The sequence below is a fragment of the Mesoplodon densirostris genome, chromosome 14 (genome assembly GCF_025265405.1).
Source record: "Mesoplodon densirostris isolate mMesDen1 chromosome 14, mMesDen1 primary haplotype, whole genome shotgun sequence".
NCBI classification, from domain to species: domain Eukaryota; kingdom Metazoa; phylum Chordata; class Mammalia; order Artiodactyla; family Ziphiidae; genus Mesoplodon; species Mesoplodon densirostris.
Genome location: NC_082674.1, coordinates 44,364,058 through 44,383,439, shown reverse-complemented (window position 1 = coordinate 44,383,439; position 19,382 = coordinate 44,364,058). Strand labels below are relative to the sequence as shown.

The following is a 19,382-nucleotide window of genomic DNA, read 5'->3' as shown; positions in this document are numbered from 1 at the left end:
TGCTGCAAATGGCAATATTTCATTCTTTTTTATGGCTGAGGAATATTTCAGCTTAGTTTTTTACCTCTCTTATAAAACTATAACTTGCCTTTTAAAGACTTTCTCTTCTTGATATCAAAAAGTAATTTAGGTCTAATGAGAAATTGTCACTTTTGGGCCTCTTTCTTCCCAGGTACTTAGTTTCCCAATGTAGATTTAGTAACTCCATAATTTAACTAATAAATATAGATTTTCAAATAGAAATATATCCTAATTTACTCTTATGTTTAAAGCTAAGGCTTTAAGTTTTTTTTTTTTTTTTTTTTTTTTTGTTTGAAAGCCACCATTTTAATGAGAACTTCTTCACCTGTCCTAGACTCCCTCCCCTCAGAAGACTCTCTTCCTGTTGAGAGTCAGTATTTTATATACCCAAACCAACTTCTGTCTTCCACCTTCTCCAGCTCTTCAGAGTTCCAACTCGACATGAGAGAGCGTTGTGTGGAGGGAGGGTAAAGACTTGATAGGAAAAAAGTGACAATGACATGCCCGATGGTTCATTTCTGGGTTTCTTCCCAGGCCAATTCAAATCCTCCAAAACAAGGTCAAGTAACCCAAGAGGCTTGTTGCATTTCCGTCACAAACTGTTCAGAGAGTGTGCTCAGATCTCCGACTCAGACCAGGTGTCCTCCCCACATGGGCAAGGCCTGGTGGGGGGGCCACTCCAGCCTTTTCCAATAGCAATAAATAACCCCGCGGTCTGAGCAGCGCCGGAGGCTGGCCGGGAACCGCCCACTGCTACCGCTCGGAAGCCAGACCTGTCTCATAGCCCTCCGTCTTCATGTCGTTGAGCCCCAGTTCCTCGTTTTGGTCAAATGTGCGCTTATAGTGCTCCACCTTCAGCTCAGGATCGTCTTCAGGTGCATACACGTTCTGCAAGTAGCTGTTTCCTGCTGGATCATCCATAACAAAGTGGGCCTTCATGTTACCCTCAAGGATCTGGTCCAACTTCTGGCTAAACTCCTGCAGTTTCTCTGTCTGGCCAGGACTGGAACTGTCGCCCAGTGTGAAAGGGTTCTTGGTCACCAGTTCCCGGATGTCTTTCAGTATCCCCTCCAGTGTGGTGAACTTGCCCCCGAGGACAGCCATTCCCAGTTCAAATTCCAGCTCTGGGATTTCCATACTACATGTCTCGGACTTGAGCAGGTCTCTAGTCATATCTGAGGGACCAGTGATGTAGAAGGTGATCCTGGTGCCCAAGGGCTCTACTGCTCCTCCAGATTTCACCTCATTGGTCCGATGGCCGCAGTTCTCGCAGTTGGTAGCCATGATGATAACCTCCTTAAAGTGGGGAATTTGAACTAGCTTCATGTTGGTCTGGGCCGGAGCATTGCATTCTGGGCAGTTGGTGTTGAACTGGAGCACTTCGTTTCTGAGATCTTCCTCTTCTGGTTTCTCTTCTGGTTCCTCTGCCTGGAGCCCCAGCATCTCTTCCTGCTGTAGAGTCCGATTATAGTGTGTGATCACCAGGGCATCATCTTTCCGGGGAGCATGTGGGTTTTCCACAAAGCTGTTCCCTGAGGGATCATCAATGATCAGGGTGAAAGGAGAGGCCACTTGCTTTAGCTCCTTCAGTTTGACAATGAACTCATCAATTCTTTCAGCCGTGCCTTCTTCATTCGCCCTTCGTGTGGGCTGATCCTGCTCCAGGCCAGAGACAGCACGGCTGATCAATCCTTCAACAGTAGTCAGAGCTCCTTTCTGGCTGAAGGCAGGAATTTCAAATTCCAGCTCTGGGATCCTTGTGGTGGCAGAGTCAGTCTTCACTACTTCTCTGTTCATGTCCTCCTGGGCCCTGACGGTCAAAGTATAGCGCACTCCCTGGTCCTGTATCCTGCCTGCCGACTGGATCTCTGTGTTGTTCCAGCCACAGTGCTCGCAGGAAAAGGAGCTCACGATTATTTCTCTAAAGAAGGGGATCTCGGTGAGCAGGAGGCGCGTCGTGCCATTGCGGTAGCAGTTCATGCACAGTGACTCGATCTCGGTAGGCTGCTGCTCCTCATCATCAGCGCTAATAGGCCGGAACAAGTGCCCCGTCCCGGGCTGTCGGGCCTGGATGGGCGAGGGGGTGGCAGCAGCCCCCAGGAGCCCGGGATCCACTGCCCCACTGGCCAACATCACCATGCGCTGCTCAGGCCGCAACTTCGGGCTTCTGCCAGGCTTTAAGTTTTTTATCTTGCTTTATTTCATAGTAAGCATTTCTAAAATATTCCTATTCTCTGTTAACCACCTTTTATTGAGAATTCTTTGTTTTATACACCATGTTGTTTCATTCATAATTTGGTACTAAATTCGAGTTTTTATTTGCTGTTTTGATTGAATAGTGCATATCTCAGTCTGTCATGCCACCCTAAAGCAACAAGCTTGTGGAAGTTATATATGGGTGTGTGTGCACGTGTGTACGTATATGTATCTTAACCAATTTGCAAATGTGAGACAGTTTTAAGTAAAAAACATTTTCCTAACTCCCTGAATATTTTGTGAGATACTGAGAAAAGCAGAGTACATAAATAGCAATATGGCAGAGACTGACTGGCAAGATGATTCATAAGAAAAAAATGCTCTATTTCTTTAGTTCACAAAAACGCATTCATTTTAATTTAAGTATATTTGCCTGTGATCATCTTTCTTTTAAATTTAGCTTAAACTCCTCAAGGTCTTGAACCTATGATACTTGAAGTTTGAATCGATACAGTTCATGTATCCAATGTGGAAAATAACAGTTTCCTTGTTACTATGAGGGGCACATACATTTTGAATAGACTTAGAGTTTAAAATAAAATCCTTATCAGTTAATGTTTTCAAAATCAATTCATCTTGTCAGTGCACTCAAATGCTTTAAGAGAATATAGTACCTTCTCTGCACACAAGGGTACTCAATAAGTGCTAGCCTTAATTTTCAGATATATTAGAAATGAGTGTACTTGAAATACTATTATTTTAGCAATACCTATTCTCATGTTTAATAAAATTCTTATCTATGAAAATGTCTGCAAAGAATTCAGTGCTGTTAATCTAATTGAAACTATTTGATTACACAGAGATGAACGTTAAGATTACTAATATTTTTTGGAGACAAATTTAATTTGCTTTTAAGTACTATAGCAAATGACATTCTTCTAGATCTCTGAATGGTATTGATGTTTGTGTGTTCAGGTGTTGCACAAATTAAGGAACTAAATCACTTTTATCGGTAGGAGTTAAATGCGGAGAGAAGCCATTAAAGTAATTTACAGCAGATGATATGTCAAAGCGGTTTTCTATGAAACCCTACAGAGATGGGAGGGAGTATGAATCATTGAGGATTTTTCATCTCTAATTACTTTAGCTCTCTTAGGAACAACACATAAATTTTTAATGGAAAATATAAAGACACCAAACACCAGAGAGGGAATGTTGTACTTAATGCTGGCTCACTCCCTTTTTGTTTTTCAAGACCAGAATTCTGAGATCAAGCTGAATCTGTATATTTGATTTTTAATGCCTTCTCTCTTAATCTTCTCTAAAACTACATCAGCAACAAATTGTTTATGAGGCCTGTGAGATTTCATTTATTTGTCCTATTGTTTGACTAACATGAGTGGAGAATGCTTAGAGAGCTTGCTGTCAGTATATGTTTTTCTTTTATATTAAATGCAAGTTAAATAAACCCTTAGGCTAAAAAATGATTTCAGGTACTCCTAAATTTGTATATGAAACCCAAGTATGTTAATTGCCATTATTATTTAATTTAATTAAAGTTTGCAGTAGGCATCTATTGCTTGGGTCCTGTAGCACCTACTCACTGTTTTCTGGATAAATCACCCCATTTTTCTTATGGGTAATCTTCATCTATTCTTCATGCAGGGGAGGGGAGGGGTGAGGCTAGTATGTGGCTCAGATTTGGCCAATCAGTACATTATATTCCCATAGCCACTGTGGTTGGCTCAGGGGTGAGTATATAAGCACAGCTATTTTGTCACTATAAGGACCTTGAGAATGAAGTTAACGTGGAAGAAAGTAGAATAAAATATCAGGGGGAGAGGCCAAGTGTCAGTGACTTTTTGAACCTCTGGAAAAAAGACCTAGATGTTTTAGTTATTCCATCCAAGAAGTTCCCCTTTTCATTTATGCTGGTTTGAATTGGGTTTTCTGTCACTTACAACCGAAAGAATCCTAATCAAAATACAAACAGAAGTTTTGAGTTGGAAATCAATGAGTTGCAAGGGTAGCAGGGGTTAAAATGAAGTGCAGCTTCATTCCTGTAGCCAATTTCAGAGGCAAGGATTTTTTTTCTCTCTAATTACCATTCCTTTCCAAATAAGATTGCTAAAACTTATGCCTAGGTGTAGGCATGTATAAAGAATCAACCTGGCAGTTTTGAAATAAAAATCCTGACAAAATAATCTAAGTTCCTTTATGTTTTCTGAGATAAATGATCTTCTTCTACATTGTGCCTCTGAGATGAAGATAAATCTAGGTTTCAATTCTTCAGTAGTCCTAGGAGAATGTGGCAGCATCCATGGCTGCTGTGCCCAATGCCTCAGCAGCAGAGAATGGCCTGAAGGCTGACCCTGACCATCCAGGCTTGGAGGCACAGAGCTGGGCAAGCTGTGGCCATGTGCCTGCCTTGAACTCAGCATTGGGCCAGCCTGGCCAGAGAAGATGCTCAAATTTGTGGTGACATGGAGGTCTGCATGCAAACCTTGGCCTGGATACCTCAGGAAAGGAGGCAGCTGGCTGACCTGGCCTCATAGAATCAGCTTTCTGGAGATTTTTGCAGGAATACCCATTGACCATCTTACTTAGCCTGCTTAGTCCCTCTATATGCTATGTCTTGTTTGATTTATGCTTTTAAGTGTTTGTTATATTTTCCCCATCATTTGTTTGTTGTTTTGGTAAGATCAATCTCCCATGTTGATGCAACCTGAAGTCTGCAATAAGGTTTTAAGAACTAAATTTCCCTACTGGTTGTCATTGTACTGGGGTCATTACAGGATTGTCAGGTGGTTGTCAGACTGTGTGTGAAATGATTAGCTCAGAGCCTGGCCCAGAGAAGGGGCTATGTGCATGTTGGTTAGGGGACTAGGGGAGATGATTGTGTGTTCAGCCTAGCATGTGTCAGCTGGCCAAAAGTAAGAAAGTGTTCTGGAAAGAAAAGGGCTGAGAGCCTCAAAAATCTTCTCTACTTCTTATTTGGAGGAAGCTCTGGTAGCCTCTGTCCCTTGGTCCCATCAGCTCCTCATCACTGGGAAACACTCTCAGAAAACTTCAAAGAGCTGAGGGAAAATACCAGTCAACTGAGTTTCATACCTAGCCAAACACTCTTTCAAGAGTGAGGGCAAAATGAAAAAAAAAATCAGACGAAGACTTGGAGAGCTTACTAATCCATGGTGCTTTTAAAGGAAATAGGTATAGTTCAGCAAGAAGAAAACTGAACCGAGGAGGAAGTTTATAAAAAAATATAAAAGAAACTAAAAGAAAAGATAATGAAATTTAACCATTGAGGGTGCTTTTTCCAAACACAAGTAAGATAAAACTAAATTTCAACACAATAATAAAATATGTTGTAAAGTTCAAGGGTGATTAAATCATATTATCAAGAGGAGTATATAAAGTTGAACTTTGACTTTTAGAAAAATTCACAGATAAGAGATATGTTAACACTTTAAGAAAGTGTTTAAAAGCAACTTTTTGATCTTTAGCTTTCAAACAAAGATATAACAAAAATTGTTATCAGTCTAATCAAAGACAGGAAAAAGAACAAAAGAAGCAAAGAAATGAATGGTAAGTAGAAACTACAAAATAAGGTGGTAGAAATAACTGTAAATGTGTAAGTATTCAGCATAACTGCTGTCAAGTAACATAATTATTGCAGGTAACAAGTAAATCTTGCCAAGTTACTACATCACGTTGACTTCAGGTTACAGCAACAGAGTAGAATGAGATAATAGAAACCTTGATCTTATCAAAAACACTAACAAATGCTGGAAAAATATAACAAACATTTAAATGTATAATCCAAACAAGTAATAACATAAAGAGGGACACTAAAGCACTAAGCAGACTTTGTCAAGTAGCAGATATTTTTATCTCCACTTGCCTTACATCTTGATATGTCTTAAATGGTTTTGAACTCTAGTAGAGAAGAACGGGTTCTATTATATGGAAATCCCGCTGTCCCTAATAGAACAAATAGGAAGTTCAGAGAAACACACCTACATAAACGAAAACTTAGTATGTGAAAAGGATATTAGAAGTCAGTGGAGATAATCGATTTACTGAATAGAGCAGTCACAGTTGGCTATCTAAATAGGAAAATAAAGATAAAATTAGATCCCTATCTCACATCATACATAAAAATCTATTGTAGGTAGAATTACAAAATATCATACAGCAACATATTAAAATAAAAACTGCATAAATAGGAGAATACCATTTAATTTCAGAGAAAAACATTTAAAACTATTCACAAAAAGCACAAACCATAAAAAGCTAAATTACACTAAATTAAAATATAAAATTTCTTTAGAGCAATAAACAGATAACATTAAAATAAAAGTCAATCTGGAAGAAGATATTTGGTGTACACGTAAGTGTCAAAGAAATAGTAGCTTGAGAACATAAAAAGTCCAATAACCCAATGGACAAATGTGGAAAAGACATGAACAGACAATTCACAGAAGAGGAAACCTAAATTGGCTTTGTAGGTTAGCAATGATGTTCAAATTAACTGGTAATCAGTAAATACAAATCAAAACAACAAAATACAGGGGTTTTTCCCCATATATAACATCTTTTTTAAAATTAAAAAAAATTTTATGGGAGTATAGTTGACTTACAATGTTGTTAGTTTCTGCTGTACAGCAAAGTGAATCAATTATACATACACATATATCTACTCTATTTTAGATTCTTTTCCCATATAGGTCATTATAGAGTATTGAGTAGAGTTCCCTGTGCTATAAAGTAGGTTCTTATTAGTTATCTATTTTATATATAGCAGTGTGTACATGTCAATCCCAATCTCCCAATTTATCCCTCCCTCTCCTTCCCCCAGCAACCATAAGTTTGTTTTTTACATCTGTGACTCTATTTCTGCTTTGTAACTAAGTTCATTTGTACCATTTTTTTAAGATTCCACATATAAGTAATATCATTTGATATTTGTCTTTTTCTGTCTGACTTCACTCAATATGACAACTCTAGGTCCATTGATGTTGCTGCAAATGGCATTATTTTGCTCTTTTTTATGACTGAGTAATATTACTTTGTATATATGTACCACATCTTTATCCATTCATCTGTCAATGGACATTTAGGTTGCTTCCATGTTCTGGCTATTGTTAATAGTGCTGCAATGAACATTGGGGTGCACTTATATCTTTGAATTATGGTTTTTCTCTGGATATATGCCCTGGAGTGGGATTGCTCACCTCACACCAGTCAGAATGGTCATCATAAAAAAATCTACAAACAATAAATGCTGGAGAGGGTGTGGAGAAAAGGGAACCCTCCTACACTGTTAATAGGAATGTAAATTGGTACAACCATTAGGGAGAATAGGTATGGAGTTTCCTTAAAAATCTAAAAATAGAGCTACCATATGATCAAACAAAATACAGTTTTACACTAGTATAACCGCAGAAGTAAAAAGTTATGACCGTGCTAAATTGATATATACATATTTATATGAAAAACTGATGTATAACAGTTGAGGATGTGGGGAAATAGGAATCTCATCCACTTCTGAAGGGGATGGAAATTAAACCAATTTTGGAGAGCAATTTGGCAGTGTGTAGTGAACCTGAAGATTGCCTATGCTAGGTGTATAACTATAGGAGGAAATATAAATAAGAATGTTCAATGCTAAATTGCTTACAGTGGTGAAAAACTGAAAACAGTATAAATATCCATTAGAGGAAAATTAATAAACAAATTATAGCATATTCATATAATACAGTACTATAAAAAAAAATCGAAATGATCATGTGCTCCAAGTATTAGTATGAGGTAAAATGTTGAGTAAAAAAAAGGAAAAAGAAATTTGTGACGTGATACCTATAGAATGATAACATTTTTGTAAAATTTAAATATGCTGTCAAATATTATACTGGAATGAAGATGGCATGCATGGATATTAAGCTTATTTGGAATGATTTTGTTTTAAAAAATGTGAAACAAATTTGATAAATAGGGAATGTATTAAAGTTGGGTAGTAGATACATGATGCATATTTTGATTTTATTATTTAAAAAAATTGGCATGTATGAATATTTTATAATAAAGTTTTTTGTTAAAGAAGATAAGGATGATAGAATAAAATAGAAAAAGGGCAAAATATATCAATAAATAATTAACTAAAGAGGAAACCTAAGTGACCAATAAATATACTTAATCACAATTGTAACAAGGTAAATGAAACTAAAGCAAAAATAAAAGCTCACTCTACCCAAATAGGCAAAAATAAAAAATTTTGAAAATACCAAATTGGTGAAGGTGTATGTTAAGATGACCTTTGATGGGAGTGTAAAATATTGTAATTCCTTTGTAAAATAACTTATAACTTTGAAGGTAAGCATATCTTATGTACAAACAACAATATTATCCTAAATATGCCTTCATGCAGGTGCACAAAGACAAAAGTGTTCATCAGACCATGTATAAGTGGATAACTGAGAACTAACCTAAATAAAAACAAATAGAGGACCAGAAGAATTAAGGTCTATTCACATGATGGAATATTACATAGATAAAATGAAATAACTAGGTCTGAATGTATCAACATTGATAAATATAAAAAAAAGTTTAATAAAAATAAAAATTGTCAAAAGTTACATTGACCATTGTACTAATTATGTAGATTTAAAAACATAAGGACTCTTTATTCTGCTTTTTGATCTATTTATCACCACATCAAGAGCACACTGTCCTAATTACTATTGTTTTATAATAGATATTGATATGTGTGAGCACGTCTCTCTACCTTGATCATTTTCAGTAATATTTTGTCTATTCCTGGTCTTTTATTCTTTCAAATAAATTTCAAATTAGCTTGACAATTTAATTAAAATATGTTGATTTTTTTGAATTACATTGATTCTATTACTCTGATAATTTAGGGAAACTTGCCTTTGTGACATTGAGTCTTCCTACTCATAAAAATGATACTTCTATTTTTAAATTGTTGTCACCAAGTGTTTCAATGTCTGACTTTCTCCAAAAATATATTGTGTATCTTTTGTTGGCTGCCTGTTACCTCTATTTTCCCCACATTCACCACCTACCAAGTTAAATAGTGTGCTTTTCTTTTTTAAATTGAAACAGCCCTTGTTTTTAGAGTTGAAAGAATTCTATCTCCTAATTTCTCCCTATTATTAATGAAGTTGTGGGTGAGTAGAGGGCCATTAATATATGCCAGATTCTACCATGAATGCTGGTCAGAAATTATAAGAAAATTAATTGCAAAGAATACACTACTATGGCAAATGTGTCAGAAGCTATGATTTACTAGCTGTATCTAGACTGCCTGATCCAGATAATGGTTGGCAGGGCAGCCTGAACTATGGCAGATGTGGCTGACTGATCATCACTTAAGGGCAGCATTAATAATGTACTTTCAGAGAATGTAAACGTAAAGTGGAAGGTTGCTTTTACAAGTAGGGGAGTTGAAGATATTGCCCTGATTTTGTTCTTCTTCCCAAATCTGTTTACATATAATCCATTCTAATGTTATGGTTCAGAATCAGCCAAGTTCTAGGAGTATTTTTGCATTACTGACTTAAACTTACCTTAAACAGTGGTAAAAACTTCTATTCATCAAGCACATCCCAAAGAGTACTTATTTATTACAGTTACCTATGTGGCCTTTGCCATCATCTTTGAGTCTGTCTATTGGCTCAGAATCAAGCAGCTAAAAATAACAATTACTTTTGTGCCTCAAATGGAGGTTAAAGACAGCTGTCTTTAGGAAGTAGCATAGTCCAGACACTATTGTTATTGAGGAACAGTAAGCAAATAGTAATTAATAAGTAGTTTTAGCAAAGTTTGAATCTGGATCCATTGCCTATTTATCAGTGTGGGGAAGACCATCTGGTGCCCTGTGGGACATTTCCAAGAGTGTTCACTTCTGCCCATTTGTACCACTAGGACCTTTGGGTGGTTTCAGCACTGATGAAATAACACTCTATGTAGAAATGTTTATTGATCCTAGCTCATCTCTATATTTCATATCAGATAGTAATGAGTTGGAGACATTTTGGCTTCTGGTTATAAGTTCTGAAGCAAAGCTTAGTGCTTATCTATTTAAAAATACATTGCTGTTTGGCTTTCTCCTAGGAGAATTGTAGTAACCAAGAGCAAACAAATCTTAAGAGTAAACTATTCACCTACCTAGTATAAATTTATTCAACTGTATGTTTATATATTGGCTTATACATTATTTTATGTTCTCTGAATACATTATATGTTTCATGTGTCTTGGGTTATAATTTTTAAGAGGACAGCATCCATGGTGGTTAATTGTTTTCTGCCATATTAGAAGCAAGTAGTTGCATAACAGGTGCTGTTTAAAGATTGTAGTGGTGGTGGTGACTCTACGTACACCTGTCTTCAGCATTAGCACAATGGACCTGATTTGGAGCTGCATATGATTGGTTTGAATGTAAACCTGGAAGAGTCTTAGCAGCTTTCCATAAAATCAAAGTGTTGGTTTCCAGCTTGACTGCCAAACAGGAAATCATTCTTACCAGAGAGGTGAAGGATAAACCTCCGGCAGAGTTTTAGAGTGTGAGAGCATGCACAGAAAGAACCATAGTCTGAAGATGCAGGATAAGAGGCATGGCTGCCACACCAGTTGGTCATTATTAGAGGAAGAAGCAAAGCCAACAACATGCACCTTGCGGAGCTTCCTGAAGAAAAGCCAAATCTCCTTAGCCAGGACTTTGATGAAGACTCTTACTTTAAAAGGAATTTTAAGCAAGAGCTTAAGATCAAGAGCCTCTGTGAGAACAGTAGTACAGTGAAAACTTTGTCCTAGCACACCAAAATAAAAGATGGAAAACTAAGGTATCAGAAAAAGAGACAGATCATATGTGTTTGGAAGATGGGGAAAGTTAATTCATGAGCAAATAGCTTAGTGCACAGGGAGGATGGGATGGGTCTACTTGATACCTGGGACAGAGGGATTCCTGACCCTTTGGGTGTGTGGCAGGCTGGGAGGACAGAATGCAAAGGAATATATCTGTGAGAGTTTCAAGCATCTGGTACAGGAGTGTGGGAAAGTGCTCTGGTTAAAACCTCCCTGAGGTAGCTTTCACTGGCAGAGAGCAGCAGAGGCAAGAGCAGGTGTGTCTATCCACCTACACACAGGGTCTTAATTGTTCTCCTCCTTGATCAAGGCCATGGTATGTGTGAAATTATCTTAGGCAAATGTGGTTGCTATGGGCAAGAGTGGCCTCTGTTACTCTGAGTGGTGACAAGATCCTCTGGGCATGCAGAGATGCCCAGTTGGTGATGATAGTGACAGCCTTGTAAGAATTAGAAGAGCAGATATGAGATACCTCAGAAATCTTTATCCCACCACCTGGGTCAGAGAAGGAGGTAACTGAAGGGTCAGACCTAGAAGTTTCCTGAACATCAGCACGATGGAAGTCAGGGAGCTTCCCAAGAAATTGAGGTAAATGCCTGATCTATAGCCCATATTCTCTCTGCCCCATATCATAGCATCACTTGCTTCCTCACTCAGCTTAGCAACTTGACTCCACATATTTTTGTCCCTTTAAGTTTGGTCCCCGAATCCAAATGAGAAAAGAAGAAGTAAAGCTGTAACTGTTTGCAGTTGACATGATACTATGCATAGAGAATCCTAAAGACGCTACCAGAAAACTATCAGAGCTAATCAATGAATTTGGTGAAGTAGCAGGATACAAAATTAATGCACAGAAATCTCTTGCATTCCTATATACTAATGATGAAAAATCTGAAAGAGAAATTAGGAAAACACTCCCATTTACCATTGCAACAAAAAGAATAAAATACCTAGAAATAAACCTACCTAAGGAGACAAAAAGCCTGTATGCAGAAAATTATAAGACACTGATGGAAGAAATTAAAGATGGTACAAAGAGATGGAGAGATATACCATGTTCTTGGATTGGAAGAATCAACATTGTGAAAATGACTATACTACCCAAGCAATCTACAGATTTAATGCAATCCCTATCAAACTACCACTGGCATTTTTCACAGAACAAGAACAAAAAATTTCACAATTTGTATGGAAACACAAAAGACCCTGCATAGCAAAGCAATCTTGAGAAAGAAAAAGAGCTGGAGGAATCAGGCTCCCAGACTTCAGACTATACTACAAAGGTACAGTAATCAAGACAGTATGGTACTGGCACAAAAACAGAAATATAGATCAATGGAACAAGATAGAAAGCCCAGAGATAAACCCATGCACATATGGTCACCTTATCCTTGATAAAGGAGGCAAGAATATACAATGGAGAATAGACAGCCTCTTCAGTAGGTGGTGCTGGGAAAACTGGACAGCTACATGTAAAAGAATGAAATTAGAACACTCCCTAATACCATACACAAAAATAAACTCAAAATGGGTTAAAGACCTAAATGTAAGGCCAGACACTATCAAACTCTTAGAGGAAAACTTAGGCAGAACACTCTATGACATAAATCACAGCAAGATCCTTTTTGACCCATCTCCTAGAGAAATGGAAATAAAAACAAAAATAAAAAAATGGGATCAAATGAAACTTAAAAGCTTTTGCACAGCAAAGGAAACCATAAACAAGATGAAAAGAAAACCCTCAGAATGGGAGAAAATATTTGCAAATGAAGCAACTGACAAAGGATTAATCTCCAAAATTTACAAGCAGCTCATGCAGCTCAATATCAAAAAAACAAACAACTCAATCCAAAAATGGGCAGAAGACCTAAATAGACATTTCTCTAAAGAAGATATACAGATTGCCAACAAACACATGAAAGGATGCTCAACATCATTAATCATTAGAGAAATGCAACTCAAAGCTACAATGAGGTATCATCTCACACAGGTCAGAATGGTCATCATCAAAAAATCTAGAAACAATAAATGCTGGAGAGGGTGTGGAGAAAAGGGAACCCTCTTGCACTGTTGGTGGGAATGTATATTGATACAGCCACTATGGAGAACAGTATGGAGGTTCCTTAAAGAACTATAAATAGAACTACCATACGACCCAACAATCCCACTGCTGGGCATATACCCTGAGAAAACCATAATTCAAAAAGAGTCATGTACCACAATGTTCGTTGCAGCTCTATGTACAATAACCAGGACATGGGAGCAACCTAAGTGTCCATCATCGGGTGAATGGATAAAGGTGATGTGGCACATATATACAATGGGATATTACTCAGCCATAAAAAGAAACGGAATTGAGTTATTTGTGGTGAGGTGGATGGACCTAGAGTTTGTCATACAGAGTGAAGCAAGTCAGAAAGAGAAAAACAAATACCATATGCTAATTCATATATATGGAATCTAAAAAAAAAAAAAGGTCATGAAGAACCTAGGGGCAAGACGTGAATAAAGACACAGACCTACTAGAGAATGGACTTGAGGACACAGGGAGGGGGAAGGGTAAGCTGGGACAAAGTCAGAGAGTGGTAGTGTATATATGGGCATATATACACTGCCAAATGTAAAATTGATAGCTAGTGGGAAGCAGTCACATAGCACAGGGAGATCAGCTCGGTGCTTTGTGACCACCTAGAGGGGTGGGGTAGGGAGGGTGGGAGGGAGGGAGATGCAAGATGGAAGAGATATGGGGATATATGTATATGTATAACTGATTCACTTTTTTATAAAGCAGAAACTAACACACCATTTGTAAAGCAATTAAACTCCAATAAAAATGTTAAAAAAAGAGAAAAATTTGGTCCCCTATTTCTGAATTTCCACACGATCTTGGTTCCATGCACAGAACAGTGTAATGAGGATCTTGTAAGTCCTGGAAGTGTTTAGTGGCTGCTGTCCTTGAAGTGTATAAATGGTGTGAAGATTTTAGCTTTTGGACTAAGAGAAAACTAAGTAAGTTTGACCTTGCAGGTTGCTGACATAAAGTTCCACTTGAGTTCAAGGTTTCAACAGATGTATAAGATAGTGAGAACTTTGGTTGTTGCAGATATTGTAGTGAGGCGGAACAAATGCTCTTGAGGGCTGCTTTGTGCCAGATAATGTGAGGAGAAACTTAAGATCCAGGTGCAGGTATTAGGCACACATATGACCACAGGGAGAGAGGTCATTGGTGGTGCATTGTGATTGCCAAACAAATGCAATGGACATTCAAGAACAAGGGATACCAGGGAAAGAGGAGGTCACAGCTGAGCTGGAGAAATCAGAGTGCTTTGGTCTAGGAGTTAGGGGGATGTGGGCCTGGAAGCCAGTCCATACCTGCCTCTTATACGGGAACAAGTCACACAGGCTTTACAGAATTCCTGAGTCCTTTTTAGTAAAAAGGGAGTTTGGTCACAAATGCTCTTCAGAATTACTTTATTGTTCTACCCTTTGTAGTTTCATAGTCCCCCTAAAAGTAAGAATTAAATCAAACCTAAGGAATTTAGGATTTCGTTATGAGGATGAAGGCACAACACATTTCAGGAGCTGGAAATCACATGAGCCAAAGTGTGGAAAAGGAGAGTGTAAGGTTCTGGTTTGGGGATACAGAGTGGTTTGTCCTAAATATTATTAAAAACATATCAGAAAACAGATATTAGGATTTGTAAGTACTCAGTACTACATGGTGAAGGAAGGGGACAGTATAATTGGATTTGGGCTTATGGTGAAAAGTGTTGATTTTGATTTATCCTTTCTTAGCTGTGGTTCACTTGAATCTTTAAAGTTTCTTATTGTGGCCTTTGGTCAATGTCTTGCTTCAAACTTTAGTGAAAAAAGGCACAGTAAAGAATTATTCTGTGATTCTATATTTTTAACACTAAAGGGAATGGGGCTACATCTTCGGTTTCCTATCCTAGAGACCTATAGTCTGTAAATAAGGCATTGCCATCCCCATTAACCAGCTACATGAGAACCTGTGATAGTGGAGGGCATGGGCTCTTATCATGAATTTTTTGAGCACATACATTTAGGAAAAATGTATTGATTATACAATATTCAGTGTAACACCAACATGACAAGTAAACAGAAACTTGTAAATTTTCTCAGAGTCTGAGGGAAATGGAGAGTGACACTCCAGTATTCTCAAATTTACACAGTTCTGCTTTAAGCAAATTAGCAGCAGCACTGTTTTAGGGGGTTAACAGCTTTTGTGCAGAAATTATGCCAAGGAGTTTGTTTTGGCTTTGATATGTCATCCTCACAAGATTGTAGTTTTCTTATTAGCTGCCTTTTTATTTCTAAGGCTGTAAGATAGTATTAAAGGGATTATTTTGATTAAAATACTAGATAGTTGCTTTCTATTTATAGTTTTAATCCAGTTTCCAAATGATTCATGTTTGGTATTAAATTCAGTAGGACAATGAGTATTGAATATTTCCATCTTGAAACTATGAGCATGGCTTTTCTTGCTGTTTGTTCTCACAGAAATATTTCTAAGGATGACTGGAATTGTGTATAAATAATCACACTGTAAATATTTAAGAGTCACTTTCCCCTTTCATAGAAAGAATCTTATCAATGAAAATGTGATTAGATCCATAGCAGCCGTGCTTGGAAAAACATCTCTAGTAAAGAGAATATTATTTCTGTTTTACTTCTCAGGAGAAGATAAATAAGGAGAGGTATGAGTTATCATGAGTAATTTGTTGCATCATCATGGAGTAACAAACTAGGTTCCTGTGCTTGCTTGACAATGGAGACAAGTTATCACAGAACAGTGCCTACGGTTTCATATTAACTCATTAACCACTATTATTTGTAATTGAATAATAGACTAGTTTCAGGAGGTTTTGGAGAAAGGTTCACACAGTTTAGGTAGATTGCATGCAGTTTTAACCTATACTAGTTAGAGGCCTCGAAAGTCCTCATTAACATCATCATGCTCCCTATTCCAGTCATCCACCCACCTAGCATCCTGGCAATCTGGAATACACTTGGTTTGTCATATAAGACATGGTAATCAGAAGATGCATCTAGGTGTTGCAGTTAATGGATATCCACAGCATCTTGAAGCCACTATCCTTGCAGACATATATGGAAATACTATAATACTCAAGTGGCTTCTGTATCACAGCACCGCCTTCACTGCCTCTCATACTGGGAGATGTTAGTTTTCTACTGTTGAGTAGTATGGTTGAGGATGATTTCTGATATTGTCTGTGGATTTGTGATCTGGTGAATATAATTGAAGCACAAACAGTCATAATCATTTAGATTTCAGATATGCAACCAAACAGGGAAAGAATGACAATATGAACTGTGGAGAAAAAGTGGGAAATATATTATGGATGATGTTTAGAATTATTAGTGGTCCAGGAAACAAGTTTGTTCGTTTGTTTGTTTGCTGAGTCTAACATGCTACAGAGGCAGCTAAAAGAAAGATAATAAATAACCTTGGTCAAGACATCTAAAGATACTGTAGAAGTACAGACATAGGAAGGAACAGACTTACTCTCTTGTGGTTGTTAATGGGGAGAAATGCATGAAGATGCCTTGACAGATTACTTACTTACTTAATCAATCAATCAGTTTTTAATTGAGTGCCTTTCATGTTCTAGGCCACGGTTTAGGCACTAGAAACATTTAATAGAACAAAACAGTTTCTCACCGTGAAATTTACATTCTAGTGAGGATACACAGATGACAAACAAACAAATAACTATATAGTTTTTTTCTCCATAGTATAATAAGCACTATGGAGAAAAATGAAGTAGGATGGATGGACTAGGGAGTGACAGGGATAGAGAGGTTTTACTGCTATTTTATAAAGCTGGTGGGCGTTAGGACATCACCTTCCTTTTTGAATAGGAGATATTGTGGCATGTGAATTTTGATAGGAATGATCTAAAAGAGAGGGAATAGAGGGAAATATCATGAGCAGAGTTACTGACTAAGCATGGAATATGGGGTCTAGTAGAAAGGTGGAGCCTTGGATTTAGATTGAAGCTGGATAAGTGTGATGATTAAAATTGAGATTAGTGGAGAGATACAGTTATTAGTAGTGCCATGATTCAGCCGTGGGAAGAGGTGCTAAGGTTTAGCTCAAGGACAAGGTCACTGGGGAGGAGAAATTCAAGGGATGAGTAATAAGGGTATTATTTTGGATAGCTATCTGGTGGATATTGAAATCACCAAAAATTATGACAGGAGGGGTGTTGGAGAGAGTTACAATGAACCAAGGGCTAAATTCTTCAAGGAATAAGTGACATGATCCAGGGGTTTGTAGATGACTGCAACAATATTTAAGTAAGTAAATATAAACCTTTTACCACTTGGAGATACTTGTTCCTGTCTGATCCCTCTTCCCTGACTAGTAGACTGGGGAGCAGTTCTGGTTTGCATTAGTCCAGTGGGACTATCCTTTATCTAGAACTTCAGAGACATTGAAAACCAGAGGGTATAAAAAATTGATAGTTGAATGGGATAAGTTGAATCAGTCAACTGGAGAAATGGGTACAATTGGGTCATCAAAATGAAGCAGTGCTTGGGCAAGGTAGGCGATCTGAGGACCAGGAAGAGGAGAGCATAGGCGAGTGTGAGGGTCAGGTAATTGGATGGCTACTTCGAGATGGTAAAGGCAGAACAAGGGTGCAGAAGGTGGTTGTTACATTTGGGCTTTTTAGACATCCCTAAAATGAGTGTGACAGAGGTTGTCCAGCTTTACTTAAAGGGCCAAGATCAGAATAGACAACACTCAAGTTCCAAAGAATACTATCTCTCTTGTATAAAGACATTTTTATAATTATGACCACCCTAACCAGTCCAGAACCCCATCTCTCCATTCTGACCATTGCTTATAAAAGCTTGTGTTTTTATCATTTCATCAGCCTCTTTTATTTGGGCATATTGGTACATGAAAGTTGAAAAGCATTTTTCTTGGATTAAGAATGTTAAATCAGTTTTCCTGGAAGGACTGAGGGTTTTCGTTTGAGATTGCCCCCACTGGAGGGCATTGGGAACAGCAAAGCAGCATCTGCTTACTACTTCAGGGTGGATCAACATTAATTAATATAAGTAGGGAAGGGTGGGGTGTAGAGAGGTCCTGTTTACCCCACTGATGCTCTTGGGACTCTAGTGGCTGCTGTCATTTGCACTGACATTTAAAATTCTCTCTCCTTTTTCCGTCATGTGGCCTGCTTCCCTCACCGAGTCTCTTTATCTTCACAGCCTGTGTAAGATTTTCTCCTGCCTAGAAAAAGCTGCTCACAATGCAGAACCTTGCTTCCCATTTCCTCTTTTTACTTCCTGCTGCTGTTCTTGAAAATTATTGCTGTATATAGTCAATCCACAAAACATGAGACTAGGTAGAACCTTTACAGATTCTACATTATAAATTTAAGATTGCAATCTCTTCTTTTTCACAAATGCCAAAGATGGGGGTCTCTGCTTTCATTTCTTTCCTGTCAAAAGGACTAAATTTAACTGGTTGATTTACTTTTTTATCATCCAAACATTAATTCCGAAAAGCAAAGAAGCTAAAGATGGACTTTAAAAAGATAATATATCTGATCCCTAAAGCCCCAAATCCGAAGTAATAAATACATTAGGGACTTTTTCTGGTAGTGAGGTTTTTTTTTCACATTCCCATTTACCACTTAGTAGATTTGCTCTCTAAATGCAGAAATAATGTGCGAGAGTATGCATTCATCTTTATTTTCTATTAAGGTAAAACAGGGGTATATCTTCAATGTTATACCATGCTGTGCAGATTATAAACGAACCCTTAGAATTTTGACTTTCAGTATTGACATAAACATATTATTTATTTGTTTTCCTTAATTTATGCTGCTTGTTTGTGAGAGAAATGAGTTGATTAGAAATAAGACCCCTGAAGGTTGTATGTGTGGAGGTAGTAAAATCACTTTTGAGTTGGTGCATTATACAACTCTTGGCATGGCCATAAAGTTATTGTCATTCCTCTCCTTAACTCCTTAGTAAACTTTCCAGTTACTGTTCCAAACTGTTCTCATACATATCCAGCTTTCAGCCTCCCATCATCCCTTAGGTAAACTTACCTCCTCTTTACTTGGGAGATTTTGAAACCATCTTTGAAACCATGTGGCTGCCTCAGTCTCCTCCTATAGTAAACTCACTTTATCTTTGAAGGTAAACCATAGTGATATAACATGGCCATGGTTTTGAGACATTTCTAATTGACTGTTGTCCAAGCTGTTTTTAGGGC

General features: G+C 37.6%; 1 protein-coding gene across 1 annotated transcript; it reads right to left on the bottom strand.

The window, feature by feature from the left end:
• Positions 1–472: 472 nt before the first annotated feature.
• On the bottom strand, positions 473–2,160 carry LOC132501651 (zinc finger protein ZPR1-like). The gene has a single exon (XM_060117316.1). The coding sequence runs from the start codon at positions 2,158–2,160 to the stop codon at positions 775–777; it is 1,386 nt and encodes a 461-aa protein (XP_059973299.1). The 3' UTR covers positions 473–774.
• Between the last annotated feature and the right edge of the window lie 17,222 nt (positions 2,161–19,382).